This window comes from Mesocricetus auratus, unplaced genomic scaffold, assembly GCF_017639785.1.
Source record: "Mesocricetus auratus isolate SY011 unplaced genomic scaffold, BCM_Maur_2.0 Super-Scaffold_100030, whole genome shotgun sequence".
Lineage (NCBI taxonomy): Eukaryota > Metazoa > Chordata > Mammalia > Rodentia > Cricetidae > Mesocricetus > Mesocricetus auratus.
Genome location: NW_024429211.1, coordinates 7,753,586 through 7,775,946, shown reverse-complemented (window position 1 = coordinate 7,775,946; position 22,361 = coordinate 7,753,586). Strand labels below are relative to the sequence as shown.

Genomic DNA, 22,361 nt, shown 5'->3' with positions numbered 1-22,361 from the left:
GTAGACGCCTGTAGTCCAGGTGAGCCAGAGTGCACATCTGTAGAGTAGACGCCTGTAGTCCAGGTGAGCCAGAGTGCACATCTGTAGAGTAGACGCCTGTAGTCCAGGTGAGCCAGAGTGCACATCTGTAGAGTAGACGCCTGTAGTCCAGGTGAGCCAGAGTGCACATCTGTAGACGCCTGTAGTCCAGGTGAGCCAGAGTGCACATCTGTAGACGCCTGTAGTCCAGGTGAGCCAGAGTGCACATCTGTGAGACGCCTGTAGTCCAGGTGAGCCAGAGTGCACATCTGTAGAGCGCCTGTAGTCCAGGTGAGCCAGAGTGCACATCTGTAGACGCCTGTAGTCCAGGTGAGCCAGAGTGCACATCTGTAGAGACGCCTGTAGTCCAGGTGAGCCAGAGTGCACATCTGTAGAGTAGACGCCTGTAGTCCAGGTGAGCCCGAGTGCACATCTGTAGACGCCTGTAGTCCAGGTGAGCCAGAGTGCCATCTGTAGACGCCTGTAGTCCAGGTGAGCCAGAGTGCACATCTGTAGACGCCTGTAGTCCAGGTGAGCCAGAGTGCACATCTGTAGACGCCTGTAGTCCAGGTGAGCCAGAGTGCACATCTGTAGAGCGCCTGTAGTCCAGGTGAGCCAGAGTGCACATCTGTAGACGCCTGTAGTCCAGGTGAGCCAGAGTGCACATCTGTAGAGTAGACGCCTGTAGTCCAGGTGAGCCAGAGTGCACATCTGTAGAGTAGACGCCTGTAGTCCAGGTGAGCCAGAGTGCACATCTGTAGAGTAGACGCCTGTAGTCCAGGTGAGCCAGAGTGCACATCTGTGAGGACGCCTGTAGTCCAGGTGAGCCAGAGTGCACATCTGTGAGACGCCTGTAGTCCAGGTGAGCCAGAGTGCACATCTGTGAGACGCCTGTAGTCCAGGTGAGCCAGAGTGCACATCTGTAGACGCCTGTAGTCCAGGTGAGCCAGAGTGCACATCTGTAGAGCGCCTGTAGTCCAGGTGAGCCAGAGTGCACATCTGTAGAGTAGACGCCTGTAGTCCAGGTGAGCCAGAGTGCACATCTGTGAGTGACGCCTGTAGTCCAGGTGAGCCAGAGTGCACATCTGTAGAGTAGACGCCTGTAGTCCAGGTGAGCCAGAGTGCACATCTGTAGAGTAGACGCCTGTAGTCCAGGTGAGCCAGAGTGCACATCTGTAGAGTAGACGCCTGTAGTCCAGGTGAGCCAGAGTGCACATCTGTAGAGTGACGCCTGTAGTCCAGGTGAGCCAGAGTGCACATCTGTGAGACGCCTGTAGTCCAGGTGAGCCAGAGTGCACATCTGTAGAGTAGACGCCTGTAGTCCAGGTGAGCCAGAGTGCACATCTGTGAGAGCGCCTGTAGTCCAGGTGAGCCAGAGTGCACATCTGTAGAGTAGACGCCTGTAGTCCAGGTGAGCCAGAGTGCACATCTGTAGAGTAGACGCCTGTAGTCCAGGTGAGCCAGAGTGCACATCTGTAGAGTAGACGCCTGTAGTCCAGGTGAGCCAGAGTGCACATCTGTAGAGCGCCTGTAGTCCAGGTGAGCCAGAGTGCACATCTGTAGAGTAGACGCCTGTAGTCCAGGTGAGCCAGAGTGCACATCTGTGAGAGCGCCTGTAGTCCAGGTGAGCCAGAGTGCACATCTGTGAGACGCCTGTAGTCCAGGTGAGCCAGAGTGCACATCTGTGAGACGCCTGTAGTCCAGGTGAGCCAGAGTGCACATCTGTAGAGTAGACGCCTGTAGTCCAGGTGAGCCAGAGTGCACATCTGTAGAGCGCCTGTAGTCCAGGTGAGCCAGAGTGCACATCTGTAGAGTAGACGCCTGTAGTCCAGGTGAGCCAGAGTGCACATCTGTAGAGTAGACGCCTGTAGTCCAGGTGAGCCAGAGTGCACATCTGTAGAGTAGACGCCTGTAGTCCAGGTGAGCCAGAGTGCACATCTGTGAGACGCCTGTAGTCCAGGTGAGCCAGAGTGCACATCTGTAGAGCGCCTGTAGTCCAGGTGAGCCAGAGTGCACATCTGTAGAGCGCCTGTAGTCCAGGTGAGCCAGAGTGCACATCTGTAGAGCGCCTGTAGTCCAGGTGAGCCAGAGTGCACATCTGTAGAGTGACGCCTGTAGTCCAGGTGAGCCAGAGTGCACATCTGTAGAGTAGACGCCTGTAGTCCAGGTGAGCCAGAGTGCACATCTGTAGAGTGACGCCTGTAGTCCAGGTGAGCCAGAGTGCACATCTGTAGACGCCTGTAGTCCAGGTGAGCCAGAGTGCACATCTGTAGAGTAGACGCCTGTAGTCCAGGTGAGCCAGAGTGCACATCTGTAGTAGCGCCTGTAGTCCAGGTGAGCCAGAGTGCACATCTGTAGAGTAGACGCCTGTAGTCCAGGTGAGCCAGAGTGCACATCTGTAGAGTAGACGCCTGTAGTCCAGGTGAGCCAGAGTGCACATCTGTAGAGTAGACGCCTGTAGTCCAGGTGAGCCAGAGTGCACATCTGTAGAGTAGACGCCTGTAGTCCAGGTGAGCCAGAGTGCACATCTGTAGACGCCTGTAGTCCAGGTGAGCCAGAGTGCACATCTGTAGACGCCTGTAGTCCAGGTGAGCCAGAGTGCACATCTGTGAGACGCCTGTAGTCCAGGTGAGCCAGAGTGCACATCTGTAGAGTAGACGCCTGTAGTCCAGGTGAGCCAGAGTGCACATCTGTAGAGTAGACGCCTGTAGTCCAGGTGAGCCAGAGTGCACATCTGTAGAGTAGACGCCTGTAGTCCAGGTGAGCCAGAGTGCACATCTGTAGACGCCTGTAGTCCAGGTGAGCCAGAGTGCACATCTGTAGAGTAGACGCCTGTAGTCCAGGTGAGCCAGAGTGCACATCTGTAGAGACGCCTGTAGTCCAGGTGAGCCAGAGTGCACATCTGTAGAGTGACGCCTGTAGTCCAGGTGAGCCAGAGTGCACATCTGTGAGACGCCTGTAGTCCAGGTGAGCCAGAGTGCACATCTGTAGAGTAGACGCCTGTAGTCCAGGTGAGCCAGAGTGCACATCTGTGAGTAGCGCCTGTAGTCCAGGTGAGCCAGAGTGCACATCTGTAGAGTAGACGCCTGTAGTCCAGGTGAGCCAGAGTGCACATCTGTAGTGAGACGCCTGTAGTCCAGGTGAGCCAGAGTGCACATCTGTAGAGTAGACGCCTGTAGTCCAGGTGAGCCAGAGTGCACATCTGTGAGTAGCGCCTGTAGTCCAGGTGAGCCAGAGTGCACATCTGTGAGACGCCTGTAGTCCAGGTGAGCCAGAGTGCACATCTGTAGGAGCGCCTGTAGTCCAGGTGAGCCAGAGTGCACATCTGTAGAGTAGACGCCTGTAGTCCAGGTGAGCCAGAGTGCACATCTGTGAGACGCCTGTAGTCCAGGTGAGCCAGAGTGCACATCTGTAGAGTAGACGCCTGTAGTCCAGGTGAGCCAGAGTGCACATCTGTAGAGTAGACGCCTGTAGTCCAGGTGAGCCAGAGTGCACATCTGTAGAGTAGACGCCTGTAGTCCAGGTGAGCCAGAGTGCACATCTGTGAGAGCGCCTGTAGTCCAGGTGAGCCAGAGTGCACATCTGTGGAGACGCCTGTAGTCCAGGTGAGCCAGAGTGCACATCTGTAGAGTAGCGCCTGTAGTCCAGGTGAGCCAGAGTGCACATCTGTAGAGTAGACGCCTGTAGTCCAGGTGAGCCAGAGTGCACATCTGTAGAGTAGACGCCTGTAGTCCAGGTGAGCCAGAGTGCACATCTGTAGAGTGACGCCTGTAGTCCAGGTGAGCCAGAGTGCACATCTGTAGACGCCTGTAGTCCAGGTGAGCCAGAGTGCACATCTGTAGAGTAGACGCCTGTAGTCCAGGTGAGCCAGAGTGCACATCTGTAGAGTAGACGCCTGTAGTCCAGGTGAGCCAGAGTGCACATCTGTAGAGTAGACGCCTGTAGTCCAGGTGAGCCAGAGTGCACATCTGTAGAGTAGACGCCTGTAGTCCAGGTGAGCCAGAGTGCACATCTGTAGAGTAGCGCCTGTAGTCCAGGTGAGCCAGAGTGCACATCTGTAGAGTAGACGCCTGTAGTCCAGGTGAGCCAGAGTGCACATCTGTAGACGCCTGTAGTCCAGGTGAGCCAGAGTGCACATCTGTAGAGCGCCTGTAGTCCAGGTGAGCCAGAGTGCACATCTGTAGGTAGACGCCTGTAGTCCAGGTGAGCCAGAGTGCACATCTGTAGAGTAGACGCCTGTAGTCCAGGTGAGCCAGAGTGCACATCTGTGAGACGCCTGTAGTCCAGGTGAGCCAGAGTGCACATCTGTAGAGTGACGCCTGTAGTCCAGGTGAGCCAGAGTGCACATCTGTAGACGCCTGTAGTCCAGGTGAGCCAGAGTGCACATCTGTAGACGCCTGTAGTCCAGGTGAGCCAGAGTGCACATCTGTAGAGTGACGCCTGTAGTCCAGGTGAGCCAGAGTGCACATCTGTAGAGTAGACGCCTGTAGTCCAGGTGAGCCAGAGTGCACATCTGTAGAGTAGACGCCTGTAGTCCAGGTGAGCCAGAGTGCACATCTGTAGAGTAGACGCCTGTAGTCCAGGTGAGCCAGAGTGCACATCTGTAGAGTAGACGCCTGTAGTCCAGGTGAGCCAGAGTGCACATCTGTAGAGACGCCTGTAGTCCAGGTGAGCCAGAGTGCACATCTGTAGAGCGCCTGTAGTCCAGGTGAGCCAGAGTGCACATCTGTAGAGTAGACGCCTGTAGTCCAGGTGAGCCAGAGTGCACATCTGTAGAGTAGACGCCTGTAGTCCAGGTGAGCCAGAGTGCACATCTGTAGACGCCTGTAGTCCAGGTGAGCCAGAGTGCACATCTGTAGAGTAGACGCCTGTAGTCCAGGTGAGCCAGAGTGCACATCTGTAGAGTACGCCTGTAGTCCAGGTGAGCCAGAGTGCACATCTGTGAGTAGCGCCTGTAGTCCAGGTGAGCCAGAGTGCACATCTGTAGAGTAGACGCCTGTAGTCCAGGTGAGCCAGAGTGCACATCTGTAGAGTAGACGCCTGTAGTCCAGGTGAGCCAGAGTGCACATCTGTGAGACGCCTGTAGTCCAGGTGAGCCAGAGTGCACATCTGTAGACGCCTGTAGTCCAGGTGAGCCAGAGTGCACATCTGTGAGACGCCTGTAGTCCAGGTGAGCCAGAGTGCACATCTGTAGACGCCTGTAGTCCAGGTGAGCCAGAGTGCACATCTGTGAGACGCCTGTAGTCCAGGTGAGCCAGAGTGCACATCTGTAGAGACGCCTGTAGTCCAGGTGAGCCAGAGTGCACATCTGTAGAGTAGACGCCTGTAGTCCAGGTGAGCCAGAGTGCACATCTGTAGACGCCTGTAGTCCAGGTGAGCCAGAGTGCACATCTGTAGAGTAGACGCCTGTAGTCCAGGTGAGCCAGAGTGCACATCTGTGAGACGCCTGTAGTCCAGGTGAGCCAGAGTGCACATCTGTAGACGCCTGTAGTCCAGGTGAGCCAGAGTGCACATCTGTAGAGTAGACGCCTGTAGTCCAGGTGAGCCAGAGTGCACATCTGTAGAGTAGACGCCTGTAGTCCAGGTGAGCCAGAGTGCACATCTGTAGAGTGACGCCTGTAGTCCAGGTGAGCCAGAGTGCACATCTGTAGAGTAGACGCCTGTAGTCCAGGTGAGCCAGAGTGCACATCTGTAGACGCCTGTAGTCCAGGTGAGCCAGAGTGCACATCTGTAGACGCCTGTAGTCCAGGTGAGCCAGAGTGCACATCTGTAGAGCGCCTGTAGTCCAGGTGAGCCAGAGTGCACATCTGTGAGACGCCTGTAGTCCAGGTGAGCCAGAGTGCACATCTGTAGAGTAGACGCCTGTAGTCCAGGTGAGCCAGAGTGCACATCTGTAGACGCCTGTAGTCCAGGTGAGCCAGAGTGCACATCTGTAGAGTAGACGCCTGTAGTCCAGGTGAGCCAGAGTGCACATCTGTAGAGTAGACGCCTGTAGTCCAGGTGAGCCAGAGTGCACATCTGTAGACGCCTGTAGTCCAGGTGAGCCAGAGTGCACATCTGTAGACGCCTGTAGTCCAGGTGAGCCAGAGTGCACATCTGTAGACGCCTGTAGTCCAGGTGAGCCAGAGTGCACATCTGTAGAGTAGACGCCTGTAGTCCAGGTGAGCCAGAGTGCACATCTGTAGACGCCTGTAGTCCAGGTGAGCCAGAGTGCACATCTGTGAGAGCGCCTGTAGTCCAGGTGAGCCAGAGTGCACATCTGTAGAGTAGACGCCTGTAGTCCAGGTGAGCCAGAGTGCACATCTGTAGAGTAGACGCCTGTAGTCCAGGTGAGCCAGAGTGCACATCTGTGAGTGACGCCTGTAGTCCAGGTGAGCCAGAGTGCACATCTGTAGAGTAGACGCCTGTAGTCCAGGTGAGCCAGAGTGCACATCTGTAGACGCCTGTAGTCCAGGTGAGCCAGAGTGCACATCTGTAGAGTAGACGCCTGTAGTCCAGGTGAGCCAGAGTGCACATCTGTAGGACGCCTGTAGTCCAGGTGAGCCAGAGTGCACATCTGTAGAGCGCCTGTAGTCCAGGTGAGCCAGAGTGCACATCTGTAGAGTACGCCTGTAGTCCAGGTGAGCCAGAGTGCACATCTGTAGAGTAGACGCCTGTAGTCCAGGTGAGCCAGAGTGCACATCTGTAGAGTAGACGCCTGTAGTCCAGGTGAGCCAGAGTGCACATCTGTAGAGTAGACGCCTGTAGTCCAGGTGAGCCAGAGTGCACATCTGTAGACGCCTGTAGTCCAGGTGAGCCAGAGTGCACATCTGTAGAGTAGACGCCTGTAGTCCAGGTGAGCCAGAGTGCACATCTGTAGACGCCTGTAGTCCAGGTGAGCCAGAGTGCACATCTGTAGAGTAGACGCCTGTAGTCCAGGTGAGCCAGAGTGCACATCTGTAGGTAGACGCCTGTAGTCCAGGTGAGCCAGAGTGCACATCTGTGAGTGACGCCTGTAGTCCAGGTGAGCCAGAGTGCACATCTGTAGAGTGACGCCTGTAGTCCAGGTGAGCCAGAGTGCACATCTGTAGAGTAGACGCCTGTAGTCCAGGTGAGCCAGAGTGCACATCTGTAGTGTAGACGCCTGTAGTCCAGGTGAGCCAGAGTGCACATCTGTAGAGTAGACGCCTGTAGTCCAGGTGAGCCAGAGTGCACATCTGTAGTAGACGCCTGTAGTCCAGGTGAGCCAGAGTGCACATCTGTAGAGTAGACGCCTGTAGTCCAGGTGAGCCAGAGTGCACATCTGTAGAGTAGACGCCTGTAGTCCAGGTGAGCCAGAGTGCACATCTGTGAGTGACGCCTGTAGTCCAGGTGAGCCAGAGTGCACATCTGTAGAACGCCTGTAGTCCAGGTGAGCCAGAGTGCACATCTGTGAGACGCCTGTAGTCCAGGTGAGCCAGAGTGCACATCTGTAGAGTAGACGCCTGTAGTCCAGGTGAGCCAGAGTGCACATCTGTAGAGTGACGCCTGTAGTCCAGGTGAGCCAGAGTGCACATCTGTAGAGCGCCTGTAGTCCAGGTGAGCCAGAGTGCACATCTGTAGAGTAGACGCCTGTAGTCCAGGTGAGCCAGAGTGCACATCTGTGAGGACGCCTGTAGTCCAGGTGAGCCAGAGTGCACATCTGTAGAGTAGCGCCTGTAGTCCAGGTGAGCCAGAGTGCACATCTGTGAGTAGACGCCTGTAGTCCAGGTGAGCCAGAGTGCACATCTGTAGAGTAGCGCCTGTAGTCCAGGTGAGCCAGAGTGCACATCTGTAGAGTAGACGCCTGTAGTCCAGGTGAGCCAGAGTGCACATCTGTAGAGACGCCTGTAGTCCAGGTGAGCCAGAGTGCACATCTGTAGACGCCTGTAGTCCAGGTGAGCCAGAGTGCACATCTGTAGACGCCTGTAGTCCAGGTGAGCCAGAGTGCACATCTGTAGACGCCTGTAGTCCAGGTGAGCCAGAGTGCACATCTGTGAGTGACGCCTGTAGTCCAGGTGAGCCAGAGTGCACATCTGTAGACGCCTGTAGTCCAGGTGAGCCAGAGTGCACATCTGTGAGAGACGCCTGTAGTCCAGGTGAGCCAGAGTGCACATCTGTAGACGCCTGTAGTCCAGGTGAGCCAGAGTGCACATCTGTAGAGTAGACGCCTGTAGTCCAGGTGAGCCAGAGTGCACATCTGTGAGACGCCTGTAGTCCAGGTGAGCCAGAGTGCACATCTGTAGAGACGCCTGTAGTCCAGGTGAGCCAGAGTGCACATCTGTGAGAGCGCCTGTAGTCCAGGTGAGCCAGAGTGCACATCTGTAGACGCCTGTAGTCCAGGTGAGCCAGAGTGCACATCTGTAGAGTGACGCCTGTAGTCCAGGTGAGCCAGAGTGCACATCTGTAGACGCCTGTAGTCCAGGTGAGCCAGAGTGCACATCTGTAGAGTAGACGCCTGTAGTCCAGGTGAGCCAGAGTGCACATCTGTAGAGTAGACGCCTGTAGTCCAGGTGAGCCAGAGTGCACATCTGTGAGACGCCTGTAGTCCAGGTGAGCCAGAGTGCACATCTGTAGAGTAGACGCCTGTAGTCCAGGTGAGCCAGAGTGCACATCTGTGAGACGCCTGTAGTCCAGGTGAGCCAGAGTGCACATCTGTGAGACGCCTGTAGTCCAGGTGAGCCAGAGTGCACATCTGTAGACGCCTGTAGTCCAGGTGAGCCAGAGTGCACATCTGTAGAGACGCCTGTAGTCCAGGTGAGCCAGAGTGCACATCTGTAGAGTAGACGCCTGTAGTCCAGGTGAGCCAGAGTGCACATCTGTAGACGCCTGTAGTCCAGGTGAGCCAGAGTGCACATCTGTGAGACGCCTGTAGTCCAGGTGAGCCAGAGTGCACATCTGTAGAGTAGACGCCTGTAGTCCAGGTGAGCCAGAGTGCACATCTGTAGAGTAGACGCCTGTAGTCCAGGTGAGCCAGAGTGCACATCTGTAGACGCCTGTAGTCCAGGTGAGCCAGAGTGCACATCTGTAGATGACGCCTGTAGTCCAGGTGAGCCAGAGTGCACATCTGTAGAGTAGACGCCTGTAGTCCAGGTGAGCCAGAGTGCACATCTGTAGAGTGACGCCTGTAGTCCAGGTGAGCCAGAGTGCACATCTGTAGAGCGCCTGTAGTCCAGGTGAGCCAGAGTGCACATCTGTAGAGTAGACGCCTGTAGTCCAGGTGAGCCAGAGTGCACATCTGTAGACGCCTGTAGTCCAGGTGAGCCAGAGTGCACATCTGTAGAGTAGACGCCTGTAGTCCAGGTGAGCCAGAGTGCACATCTGTAGACGCCTGTAGTCCAGGTGAGCCAGAGTGCACATCTGTAGAGTAGACGCCTGTAGTCCAGGTGAGCCAGAGTGCACATCTGTAGAGTAGACGCCTGTAGTCCAGGTGAGCCAGAGTGCACATCTGTAGAGTAGACGCCTGTAGTCCAGGTGAGCCAGAGTGCACATCTGTAGACGCCTGTAGTCCAGGTGAGCCAGAGTGCACATCTGTAGACGCCTGTAGTCCAGGTGAGCCAGAGTGCACATCTGTAGACGCCTGTAGTCCAGGTGAGCCAGAGTGCACATCTGTAGACGCCTGTAGTCCAGGTGAGCCAGAGTGCACATCTGTAGTAGCGCCTGTAGTCCAGGTGAGCCAGAGTGCACATCTGTAGAGTAGACGCCTGTAGTCCAGGTGAGCCAGAGTGCACATCTGTGAGACGCCTGTAGTCCAGGTGAGCCAGAGTGCACATCTGTAGAGCGCCTGTAGTCCAGGTGAGCCAGAGTGCACATCTGTAGACGCCTGTAGTCCAGGTGAGCCAGAGTGCACATCTGTAGACGCCTGTAGTCCAGGTGAGCCAGAGTGCACATCTGTAGAGTAGACGCCTGTAGTCCAGGTGAGCCAGAGTGCACATCTGTAGAGTAGACGCCTGTAGTCCAGGTGAGCCAGAGTGCACATCTGTAGAGTAGCGCCTGTAGTCCAGGTGAGCCAGAGTGCACATCTGTAGAGTAGACGCCTGTAGTCCAGGTGAGCCAGAGTGCACATCTGTAGAGTAGACGCCTGTAGTCCAGGTGAGCCAGAGTGCACATCTGTAGACGCCTGTAGTCCAGGTGAGCCAGAGTGCACATCTGTAGAGCGCCTGTAGTCCAGGTGAGCCAGAGTGCACATCTGTAGACGCCTGTAGTCCAGGTGAGCCAGAGTGCACATCTGTAGAGTAGACGCCTGTAGTCCAGGTGAGCCAGAGTGCACATCTGTAGAGTAGACGCCTGTAGTCCAGGTGAGCCAGAGTGCACATCTGTAGAGTAGACGCCTGTAGTCCAGGTGAGCCAGAGTGCACATCTGTAGTAGACGCCTGTAGTCCAGGTGAGCCAGAGTGCACATCTGTAGAGTAGACGCCTGTAGTCCGGGTGAGCCAGAATGCACATCTGTAGACGCCTGTAGTCCAGGTGAGCCAGAGTGCACATCTGTAGACGCCTGTAGTCCAGGTGAGCCAGAGTGCACATCTGTAGACGCCTGTAGTCCAGGTGAGCCAGAGTGCACATCTGTAGAGTAGACGCCTGTAGTCCAGGTGAGCCAGAGTGCACATCTGTAGGAGACGCCTGTAGTCCAGGTGAGCCAGAGTGCACATCTGTAGAGTAGACGCCTGTAGTCCAGGTGAGCCAGAGTGCACATCTGTAGACGCCTGTAGTCCAGGTGAGCCAGAGTGCACATCTGTAGAGTGACGCCTGTAGTCCAGGTGAGCCAGAGTGCACATCTGTAGAGTAGACGCCTGTAGTCCAGGTGAGCCAGAGTGCACATCTGTAGAGACGCCTGTAGTCCAGGTGAGCCAGAGTGCACATCTGTAGACGCCTGTAGTCCAGGTGAGCCAGAGTGCACATCTGTGAGTAGACGCCTGTAGTCCAGGTGAGCCAGAGTGCACATCTGTAGACGCCTGTAGTCCAGGTGAGCCAGAGTGCACATCTGTAGAGTAGACGCCTGTAGTCCAGGTGAGCCAGAGTGCACATCTGTAGAGCGCCTGTAGTCCAGGTGAGCCAGAGTGCACATCTGTAGACGCCTGTAGTCCAGGTGAGCCAGAGTGCACATCTGTAGAGTAGACGCCTGTAGTCCAGGTGAGCCAGAGTGCACATCTGTAGAGTAGACGCCTGTAGTCCAGGTGAGCCAGAGTGCACATCTGTAGAGTAGACGCCTGTAGTCCAGGTGAGCCAGAGTGCACATCTGTAGACGCCTGTAGTCCAGGTGAGCCAGAGTGCACATCTGTAGAGTAGACGCCTGTAGTCCAGGTGAGCCAGAGTGCACATCTGTAGAGACGCCTGTAGTCCAGGTGAGCCAGAGTGCACATCTGTAGAGTAGACGCCTGTAGTCCAGGTGAGCCAGAGTGCACATCTGTAGAGTAGACGCCTGTAGTCCAGGTGAGCCAGAGTGCACATCTGTAGAGCGCCTGTAGTCCAGGTGAGCCAGAGTGCACATCTGTAGACGCCTGTAGTCCAGGTGAGCCAGAGTGCACATCTGTAGACGCCTGTAGTCCAGGTGAGCCAGAGTGCACATCTGTAGAGTAGACGCCTGTAGTCCAGGTGAGCCAGAGTGCACATCTGTAGAGTAGACGCCTGTAGTCCAGGTGAGCCAGAGTGCACATCTGTAGAGCGCCTGTAGTCCAGGTGAGCCAGAGTGCACATCTGTAGACGCCTGTAGTCCAGGTGAGCCAGAGTGCACATCTGTAGACGCCTGTAGTCCAGGTGAGCCAGAGTGCACATCTGTAGAGTAGACGCCTGTAGTCCAGGTGAGCCAGAGTGCACATCTGTAGAGTAGACGCCTGTAGTCCAGGTGAGCCAGAGTGCACATCTGTAGACGCCTGTAGTCCAGGTGAGCCAGAGTGCACATCTGTAGAGACGCCTGTAGTCCAGGTGAGCCAGAGTGCACATCTGTAGTAGACGCCTGTAGTCCAGGTGAGCCAGAGTGCACATCTGTAGACGCCTGTAGTCCAGGTGAGCCAGAGTGCACATCTGTAGACGCCTGTAGTCCAGGTGAGCCAGAGTGCACATCTGTAGAGTCGCCTGTAGTCCAGGTGAGCCAGAGTGCACATCTGTAGAGTAGACGCCTGTAGTCCAGGTGAGCCAGAGTGCACATCTGTAGAGTAGACGCCTGTAGTCCAGGTGAGCCAGAGTGCACATCTGTAGAGTAGACGCCTGTAGTCCAGGTGAGCCAGAGTGCACATCTGTAGGTACGCCTGTAGTCCAGGTGAGCCAGAGTGCACATCTGTAGAGACGCCTGTAGTCCAGGTGAGCCAGAGTGCACATCTGTAGAGTAGACGCCTGTAGTCCAGGTGAGCCAGAGTGCACATCTGTAGACGCCTGTAGTCCAGGTGAGCCAGAGTGCACATCTGTAGAGTAGACGCCTGTAGTCCAGGTGAGCCAGAGTGCACATCTGTAGAGTAGACGCCTGTAGTCCAGGTGAGCCAGAGTGCACATCTGTAGACGCCTGTAGTCCAGGTGAGCCAGAGTGCACATCTGTAGAGTAGACGCCTGTAGTCCAGGTGAGCCAGAGTGCACATCTGTAGACGCCTGTAGTCCAGGTGAGCCAGAGTGCACATCTGTGAGACGCCTGTAGTCCAGGTGAGCCAGAGTGCACATCTGTAGAGTAGACGCCTGTAGTCCAGGTGAGCCAGAGTGCACATCTGTAGACGCCTGTAGTCCAGGTGAGCCAGAGTGCACATCTGTAGAGTAGACGCCTGTAGTCCAGGTGAGCCAGAGTGCACATCTGTAGAGTAGACGCCTGTAGTCCAGGTGAGCCAGAGTGCACATCTGTAGAGTAGACGCCTGTAGTCCAGGTGAGCCAGAGTGCACATCTGTAGACGCCTGTAGTCCAGGTGAGCCAGAGTGCACATCTGTAGAGTGACGCCTGTAGTCCAGGTGAGCCAGAGTGCACATCTGTAGAGTAGACGCCTGTAGTCCAGGTGAGCCAGAGTGCACATCTGTAGAGTAGACGCCTGTAGTCCAGGTGAGCCAGAGTGCACATCTGTAGAGTAGACGCCTGTAGTCCAGGTGAGCCAGAGTGCACATCTGTAGAGCGCCTGTAGTCCAGGTGAGCCAGAGTGCACATCTGTAGACGCCTGTAGTCCAGGTGAGCCAGAGTGCACATCTGTAGAGTAGACGCCTGTAGTCCAGGTGAGCCAGAGTGCACATCTGTAGAGTGACGCCTGTAGTCCAGGTGAGCCAGAGTGCACATCTGTAGAGTAGACGCCTGTAGTCCAGGTGAGCCAGAGTGCACATCTGTAGACGCCTGTAGTCCAGGTGAGCCAGAGTGCACATCTGTAGACGCCTGTAGTCCAGGTGAGCCAGAGTGCACATCTGTAGACGCCTGTAGTCCAGGTGAGCCAGAGTGCACATCTGTAGACGCCTGTAGTCCAGGTGAGCCAGAGTGCACATCTGTAGAGTAGACGCCTGTAGTCCAGGTGAGCCAGAGTGCACATCTGTAGAGTAGACGCCTGTAGTCCAGGTGAGCCAGAGTGCACATCTGTAGAGTAGACGCCTGTAGTCCAGGTGAGCCAGAGTGCACATCTGTAGAGTAGACGCCTGTAGTCCAGGTGAGCCAGAGTGCACATCTGTAGAGTAGACGCCTGTAGTCCAGGTGAGCCAGAGTGCACATCTGTAGAGTAGACGCCTGTAGTCCAGGTGAGCCAGAGTGCACATCTGTAGAGTAGACGCCTGTAGTCCAGGTGAGCCAGAGTGCACATCTGTAGACGCCTGTAGTCCAGGTGAGCCAGAGTGCACATCTGTAGAGACGCCTGTAGTCCAGGTGAGCCAGAGTGCACATCTGTGAGACGCCTGTAGTCCAGGTGAGCCAGAGTGCACATCTGTAGAGTAGACGCCTGTAGTCCAGGTGAGCCAGAGTGCACATCTGTAGAGTAGACGCCTGTAGTCCAGGTGAGCCAGAGTGCACATCTGTAGAGTAGACGCCTGTAGTCCAGGTGAGCCAGAGTGCACATCTGTAGAGTAGACGCCTGTAGTCCAGGTGAGCCAGAGTGCACATCTGTAGAGTAGACGCCTGTAGTCCAGGTGAGCCAGAGTGCACATCTGTAGAGTAGACGCCTGTAGTCCAGGTGAGCCAGAGTGCACATCTGTAGACGCCTGTAGTCCAGGTGAGCCAGAGTGCACATCTGTAGAGTAGACGCCTGTAGTCCAGGTGAGCCAGAGTGCACATCTGTAGAGTAGACGCCTGTAGTCCAGGTGAGCCAGAGTGCACATCTGTAGGACGCCTGTAGTCCAGGTGAGCCAGAGTGCACATCTGTAGAGTAGACGCCTGTAGTCCAGGTGAGCCAGAGTGCACATCTGTAGAGTAGACGCCTGTAGTCCAGGTGAGCCAGAGTGCACATCTGTAGACGCCTGTAGTCCAGGTGAGCCAGAGTGCACATCTGTAGGTAGACGCCTGTAGTCCAGGTGAGCCAGAGTGCACATCTGTAGAGTAGACGCCTGTAGTCCAGGTGAGCCAGAGTGCACATCTGTAGAGTAGACGCCTGTAGTCCAGGTGAGCCAGAGTGCACATCTGTAGAGCGCCTGTAGTCCAGGTGAGCCAGAGTGCACATCTGTAGAGTAGACGCCTGTAGTCCAGGTGAGCCAGAGTGCACATCTGTAGAGTAGACGCCTGTAGTCCAGGTGAGCCAGAGTGCACATCTGTAGAGTAGACGCCTGTAGTCCAGGTGAGCCAGAGTGCACATCTGTAGTAGACGCCTGTAGTCCAGGTGAGCCAGAGTGCACATCTGTAGAGTAGACGCCTGTAGTCCAGGTGAGCCAGAGTGCACATCTGTAGACGCCTGTAGTCCAGGTGAGCCAGAGTGCACATCTGTAGACGCCTGTAGTCCAGGTGAGCCAGAGTGCACATCTGTAGAGTAGACGCCTGTAGTCCAGGTGAGCCAGAGTGCACATCTGTAGAGTAGACGCCTGTAGTCCAGGTGAGCCAGAGTGCACATCTGTAGAGTAGACGCCTGTAGTCCAGGTGAGCCAGAGTGCACATCTGTAGAGACGCCTGTAGTCCAGGTGAGCCAGAGTGCACATCTGTAGAGCGCCTGTAGTCCAGGTGAGCCAGAGTGCACATCTGTAGACGCCTGTAGTCCAGGTGAGCCAGAGTGCACATCTGTAGAGTAGACGCCTGTAGTCCAGGTGAGCCAGAGTGCACATCTGTAGAGCGCCTGTAGTCCAGGTGAGCCAGAGTGCACATCTGTAGACGCCTGTAGTCCAGGTGAGCCAGAGTGCACATCTGTAGAGTAGACGCCTGTAGTCCAGGTGAGCCAGAGTGCACATCTGTAGAGACGCCTGTAGTCCAGGTGAGCCAGAGTGCACATCTGTAGAGCGCCTGTAGTCCAGGTGAGCCAGAGTGCACATCTGTAGAGCGCCTGTAGTCCAGGTGAGCCAGAGTGCACATCTGTAGAGCGCCTGTAGTCCAGGTGAGCCAGAGTGCACATCTGTAGAGCGCCTGTAGTCCAGGTGAGCCAGAGTGCACATCTGTAGAGACGCCTGTAGTCCAGGTGAGCCAGAGTGCACATCTGTAGAGTAGACGCCTGTAGTCCAGGTGAGCCAGAGTGCACATCTGTAGAGTAGACGCCTGTAGTCCAGGTGAGCCAGAGTGCACATCTGTAGAGTAGACGCCTGTAGTCCAGGTGAGCCAGAGTGCACATCTGTAGAGTAGACGCCTGTAGTCCAGGTGAGCCAGAGTGCACATCTGTAGAGTAGACGCCTGTAGTCCAGGTGAGCCAGAGTGCACATCTGTAGAGTAGACGCCTGTAGTCCAGGTGAGCCAGAGTGCACATCTGTAGAGTAGACGCCTGTAGTCCAGGTGAGCCAGAGTGCACATCTGTAGAGTAGACGCCTGTAGTCCAGGTGAGCCAGAGTGCACATCTGTGAGACGCCTGTAGTCCAGGTGAGCCAGAGTGCACATCTGTAGACGCCTGTAGTCCAGGTGAGCCAGAGTGCACATCTGTAGACGCCTGTAGTCCAGGTGAGCCAGAGTGCACATCTGTAGAGACGCCTGTAGTCCAGGTGAGCCAGAGTGCACATCTGTAGAGTAGACGCCTGTAGTCCAGGTGAGCCAGAGTGCACATCTGTAGAGTAGACGCCTGTAGTCCAGGTGAGCCAGAGTGCACATCTGTAGACGCCTGTAGTCCAGGTGAGCCAGAGTGCACATCTGTAGAGTAGACGCCTGTAGTCCAGGTGAGCCAGAGTGCACATCTGTAGAGTAGACGCCTGTAGTCCAGGTGAGCCAGAGTGCACATCTGTAGAGTAGACGCCTGTAGTCCAGGTGAGCCAGAGTGCACATCTGTAGAGTAGACGCCTGTAGTCCAGGTGAGCCAGAGTGCACATCTGTAGAGTAGACGCCTGTAGTCCAGGTGAGCCAGAGTGCACATCTGTAGAGTAGACGCCTGTAGTCCAGGTGAGCCAGAGTGCACATCTGTAGAGTAGACGCCTGTAGTCCAGGTGAGCCAGAGTGCACATCTGTAGAGTAGACGCCTGTAGTCCAGGTGAGCCAGAGTGCACATCTGTAGAGTAGACGCCTGTAGTCCAGGTGAGCCAGAGTGCACATCTGTAGACGCCTGTAGTCCAGGTGAGCCAGAGTGCACATCTGTAGACGCCTGTAGTCCAGGTGAGCCAGAGTGCACATCTGTAGACGCCTGTAGTCCAGGTGAGCCAGAGTGCACATCTGTAGAGTAGACGCCTGTAGTCCAGGTGAGCCAGAGTGCACATCTGTAGAGTAGACGCCTGTAGTCCAGGTGAGCCAGAGTGCACATCTGTAGAGTAGACGCCTGTAGTCCAGGTGAGCCAGAGTGCACATCTGTAGACGCCTGTAGTCCAGGTGAGCCAGAGTGCACATCTGTAGAGTAGACGCCTGTAGTCCAGGTGAGCCAGAGTGCACATCTGTAGAGTAGACGCCTGTAGTCCAGGTGAGCCAGAGTGCACATCTGTAGAGTAGACGCCTGTAGTCCAGGTGAGCCAGAGTGCACATCTGTAGGTAGACGCCTGTAGTCCAGGTGAGCCAGAGTGCACATCTGTAGACGCCTGTAGTCCAGGTGAGCCAGAGTGCACATCTGTAGACGCCTGTAGTCCAGGTGAGCCAGAGTGCACATCTGTAGAGTAGACGCCTGTAGTCCAGGTGAGCCAGAGTGCACATCTGTAGACGCCTGTAGTCCAGGTGAGCCAGAGTGCACATCTGTAGACGCCTGTAGTCCAGGTGAGCCAGAGTGCACATCTGTAGAGTAGACGCCTGTAGTCCAGGTGAGCCAGAGTGCACATCTGTGAGAGACGCCTGTAGTCCAGGTGAGCCAGAGTGCACATCTGTAGAGTAGACGCCTGTAGTCCAGGTGAGCCAGAGTGCACATCTGTAGAGTAGACGCCTGTAGTCCAGGTGAGCCAGAGTGCACATCTGTAGAGTAGACGCCTGTAGTCCAGGTGAGCCAGAGTGCACATCTGTAGAGTAGACGCCTGTAGTCCAGGTGAGCCAGAGTGCACATCTGTAGAGTAGACGCCTGTAGTCCAGGTGAGCCAGAGTGCACATCTGTAGTAGACGCCTGTAGTCCAGGTGAGCCAGAGTGCACATCTGTAGAGTAGACGCCTGTAGTCCAGGTGAGCCAGAGTGCACATCTGTAGACGCCTGTAGTCCAGGTGAGCCAGAGTGCACATCTGTAGACGCCTGTAGTCCAGGTGAGCCAGAGTGCACATCTGTAGAGCGCCTGTAGTCCAGGTGAGCCAGAGTGCACATCTGTAGAGTAGACGCCTGTAGTCCAGGTGAGCCAGAGTGCACATCTGTAGACGCCTGTAGTCCAGGTGAGCCAGAGTGCACATCTGTAGAGTAGACGCCTGTAGTCCAGGTGAGCCAGAGTGCACATCTGTAGAGTAGACGCCTGTAGTCCAGGTGAGCCAGAGTGCACATCTGTAGAGTAGACGCCTGTAGTCCAGGTGAGCCAGAGTGCACATCTGTAGAGTAGACGCCTGTAGTCCAGGTGAGCCAGAGTGCACATCTGTAGACGCCTGTAGTCCAGGTGAGCCAGAGTGCACATCTGTAGAGTAGACGCCTGTAGTCCAGGTGAGCCAGAGTGCACATCTGTGAGACGCCTGTAGTCCAGGTGAGCCAGAGTGCACATCTGTAGAGACGCCTGTAGTCCAGGTGAGCCAGAGTGCACATCTGTAGACGCCTGTAGTCCAGGTGAGCCAGAGTGCACATCTGTAGAGTAGACGCCTGTAGTCCAGGTGAGCCAGAGTGCACATCTGTAGAGAGACGCCTGTAGTCCAGGTGAGCCAGAGTGCACATCTGTAGACGCCTGTAGTCCAGGTGAGCCAGAGTGCACATCTGTAGACGCCTGTAGTCCAGGTGAGCCAGAGTGCACATCTGTAGACGCCTGTAGTCCAGGTGAGCCAGAGTGCACATCTGTAGAGTAGACGCCTGTAGTCCAGGTGAGCCAGAGTGCACATCTGCAGAGTAGACGCCTTTGGGTGTCTCTGCCTCTGGTGATGGCAGCAAGTGAGAGAGGAGCAGGTGTGGGAGGTCAGTGCGCTGCATGGACAGGGTAGAGTAACACATGTACTGTAAAGACCCTTCCATGAGACAGCTTTTACATTGTACTTATGAAGAGGAATGTGCTTTGGCATGGATCCATTGGCCTCTGAGAGATCTGTCTACTGCCTGCCACGTTAACTTGCAGACTTTGCCGAGTCAGCTGAGTCGGTCTCTGTGTGTCTGGTTTAGTGCCAGTGTGTTCCCAGCAGCTGCTTGAATGTTTTGGGAAGTGGATTTCATATGCTGTGTTGGGCTGTTTTGTGTTAATGTAAACAAATACTCATGAAACCTCAGGACTGAGGCTCTTTACAAGTACATGTTGAACTTTTTATCTTTTCTGTAAAATTAGGTGTTCTATTATCATTTTGGCCTAATTTACGTGGTAAGACTCTTAAGTGGTAACAAGACTGTTTTTTTGCAAGAGTTAGAAATATGATGTTAACTGTAATAAAATAAGGTTTTAGTAGACAGTCAGGCCACTTGGGAACTACTGGGAGGCAGAGGCAGGAGCATCAAAGATTTAATGTTAGCCCAGGCAACTTAATGTTTAAGCGGATGGGATGAGGATTGTTAAAGACTCTTAGAGTACTTGCCTCACAAGCTTAAAGTGTGTAAAAATGCATAGATCGCACAGTCAGTACCATGAGTATTTATATGCCAGGTATAGAAGGGTATGAATGTATACTTGTAGCTGTATGACCAACATTGTAATTTGATGGCTAAAAATAAGATATACAGGTTACACACACACACACACACACACACACAGGAAATGTATAGCTAAATACCAAAACATAAAGAAGTTGGGGGTGTTATTTTTCTTCCACTGTTTGTGAGCATGTTTATTTCTTTTAATGTAGCTTTTATCTGGGCCTCTGAGCCCCAATGAGAGTTTCCTGAGGTACCTTACTCTTCCCCAAGACAATGAACTTGCCATTGATTTACGACAAACAGCAGTAGTTGTCATGGCCCACTTAGACCGTCTGGCTACACCCTGTATGCCTCCTCTGTGTAGCTCCCCAACATCTCATAAGGTATGTGCTGGAGTAGGGCCTTTTTCTTGTGCAGCGATGAAGATCATTTGGACTGGATTGATCTGTGGGGGGTCTCTGATCCTGGGTGCATGAGCTGGCTTTTTGGAACCCATTCCCTAGGGTGGGATATTTTGCTCAGCCTGGATACAGGGAGGAGGGGCTAGGTCCTGCCTCACTTGGTATACCAGACTTGGTTGACTCCTCTAGGGAGGCCTTACCCCCTCTGAGGAGTGGAATGGGGAAACTGGGGGGAAGGCAGAAGGGGAACTGGGATTAGTATGTAAAATGAAAAAAATTAAAAGAAAAAAATCACTTGGACTTTATGTGTACTGGGCAAGTCCTTTAACACTGTCTTAGTTTCTTTTCTTGCAGTGTGATTCAAAAACAAATAAACAAACAAAAAACAAACCAAAAAACTCACTCCATCAAAAGCAATCTAAAGGAGAAAAAGGGTGGATTATTGTAGCTCTTGATGTGAGTGTGCGTGGCAGCAGGAGCGTGAAGCTGCTGCTCACATTGCACTCACAGTCGGTAACAAGAGGCCGTGGACGCTTATTAGTGCTCAGCTTGCTTTCTCCATGCTTGGAGCTGCCCGGGGCCAGCTCTACCACAGCTAAGATGTCAGGATAATTCCCCACATTCCAGATTCTGCCAGGTTGATCTTAACCATCACAGACATTGAGGAATCTTTATGTTGGTATGATTCGGAGCTCTTGTTGATTTTCATTCTGTGTATGTGCAAAATTTGTCCATTCTCCCTTTTTTTTTCTTTCTTTCCTTTTTCAAAACAGGGTTTCACTATGTAGCCCTGCCTGCCCTGAAACTCTCTCTGTAGATCAGGCTGGCCCTGAACTCAGAGATCCGCCTGCCTCTGCCTCCCAAGGCTGGGATTAAAGGTGTGTGCCACAGCCACCCACCTGAAATTTGGTATTTCTGGTAATGGTGGTTGGAATGTTTACATGTGTCTGTAATTCAATATGTTGGTCAGTGCTCTGAGGGGTGATGAAGTACTAGGGCTGCAGGAAGGAATGAAGGAAAGAGACGAGACGCGCTTTCAGAAATGCTTGGGTCAAGTGCAGCCCTGGAACTGAGTGCACTGTTTGTGTAGCTTCAGTAGGAGAGGATAGGGAGTCTTAGTGGGAATTCTTTGCAGGGGAGCAGTCCCCAGCTGAAGACATGGGGGGCTGCAGTGGATGCTTTCTGCTTGCCTTGTCCCAGTTAGGTTTCTGTTGCTGCGGGCCCTCCCCCATCAGTCACTAAGTGAGAAAATGCCTGACAGCCCCGCTCTCAGTGAAGCATCTCCTCAGCTGAGGCTCCTGGATCCTCTGATGACTCTAGCTTGTGTAAAGGGAAGCTTTCCCGCCAGCCTGGTTCCAGAGCCGCATCAGTCCCAAATAAACACAAAGGAGGCTATATTAATTATGAAGCTGTTGGCCTTGCTTGTTTCTTACTGGCTAGCTCTGACTTAAGTAGTTACCCCATAATTGTTAATCTAAGTATGTCTCTTACCGGAGAAGTTTCCGGGCTTCCTACCCCATGGCGTTACATCTCGACTCTCTGTGTTTCTCCTTCCCAGAGTCCTTCTGGACTCCTAGTCCAACCTATCTTAGTTCCCTATTGGCCAACAGTGCTTTATTGACATATACACAGGACTTCCCCAACAAGCTTGTGTCAAGTTGACACACAGAACCAGCCAGTACGACTATCAACAGTGGTACTCTGGTTGGAGGAAGGCTTTTCTAGCTCCCGAGCCTGACCTGGGAAGGCTTTTCCATGCTCATGAGTCTGAGGCATTTGGGTCCTAGACACCCATGGCTATGCTCATGTAGATGGCATACTCACTCAGGACTTTATCCACTCCCCGAGTACACGGTGCTTAGTAAACGTGTTAGGGGCCTTAGAGAGCTCCCCTTTGTCCACGCGACGGCAGGCTCCCTGCCATTGCCAGGGAACCAGAGAATCTTTTTGTTATTTTAGCATTGGGAACCAAACATGTGTTCACTCTAATCACATGTGCTGTCTATCAGTCAGTGTTGTGCTTAGTGTGTAATGCAGGTTATACTGTAACAACAGTGCTGTCATTTTTTATGTAGAATGTGTAGATAATAGTAATGGTGGTAGTAATGATGTGACAAGAGTCTGGGGTGTGCCTGCCCATCAAAGATATCACGTGTGAACACTGCTGCTGATCACAGTGTTCCCCCTGTTGTATTCTTGAGAAAATGAATGCTTGGGATGATAATGTTCTTGTCAAGATTATAGAGAGTAATCCTGGTTTTCAGTCCAGGTTTCTTTAGCTTTTTGTTTGTAATGTGAACAGGAATTCATTAAAAGTAAACAAACAGAAGACCCCAAAAAAACTACAACAAGCTGAATAAGCTGGGTGATGGTGGCGCATACCTTTAATATCAGCACTTGAGGGACAGACGCAGATGGATCTCTGAGTGCCAGGCCAGCCTGGTCTACAGAGCGAGTTCCAGGACAGCCGGGGTGGCACAGAGGGATCCTGTCTTGAGAACAAACAAACAAACAAACCAACCCAAAAAACCAAACAACCCTCCAAGCCCCCTCCCCTGCCAAGCTAGGCAAAACCAAAGCCAAAAAAGAAAACAAAAGAACACAACATATACTATGAAACAGTCACATGGATCAAAATCTGAATTGTATGTGACAATGCACTTTTTCTTCTCTTGACGTCCATATGCCCAGCATCCCACATGCTTGGTCTCACTTGGCTAGCCTGGTCTGAATTT

At 53.9% G+C, this 22,361-nt stretch overlaps 1 protein-coding gene across 2 annotated transcripts in view; it reads left to right on the top strand.

Annotated features, from left to right (window-relative positions):
- Positions 1-22,361, top strand: part of Herc2 (HECT and RLD domain containing E3 ubiquitin protein ligase 2) — a 183,490-nt gene that overhangs the window by 34,836 nt on the left and 126,293 nt on the right. For both annotated transcript variants that reach the window (XM_040733327.1, XM_040733326.1), the window contains exon 10: positions 19,435-19,608. In XM_040733327.1, the coding sequence (XP_040589261.1) occupies positions 19,435-19,608 (174 nt within the window). The remainder of the gene's footprint in view (positions 1-19,434; positions 19,609-22,361) is intronic.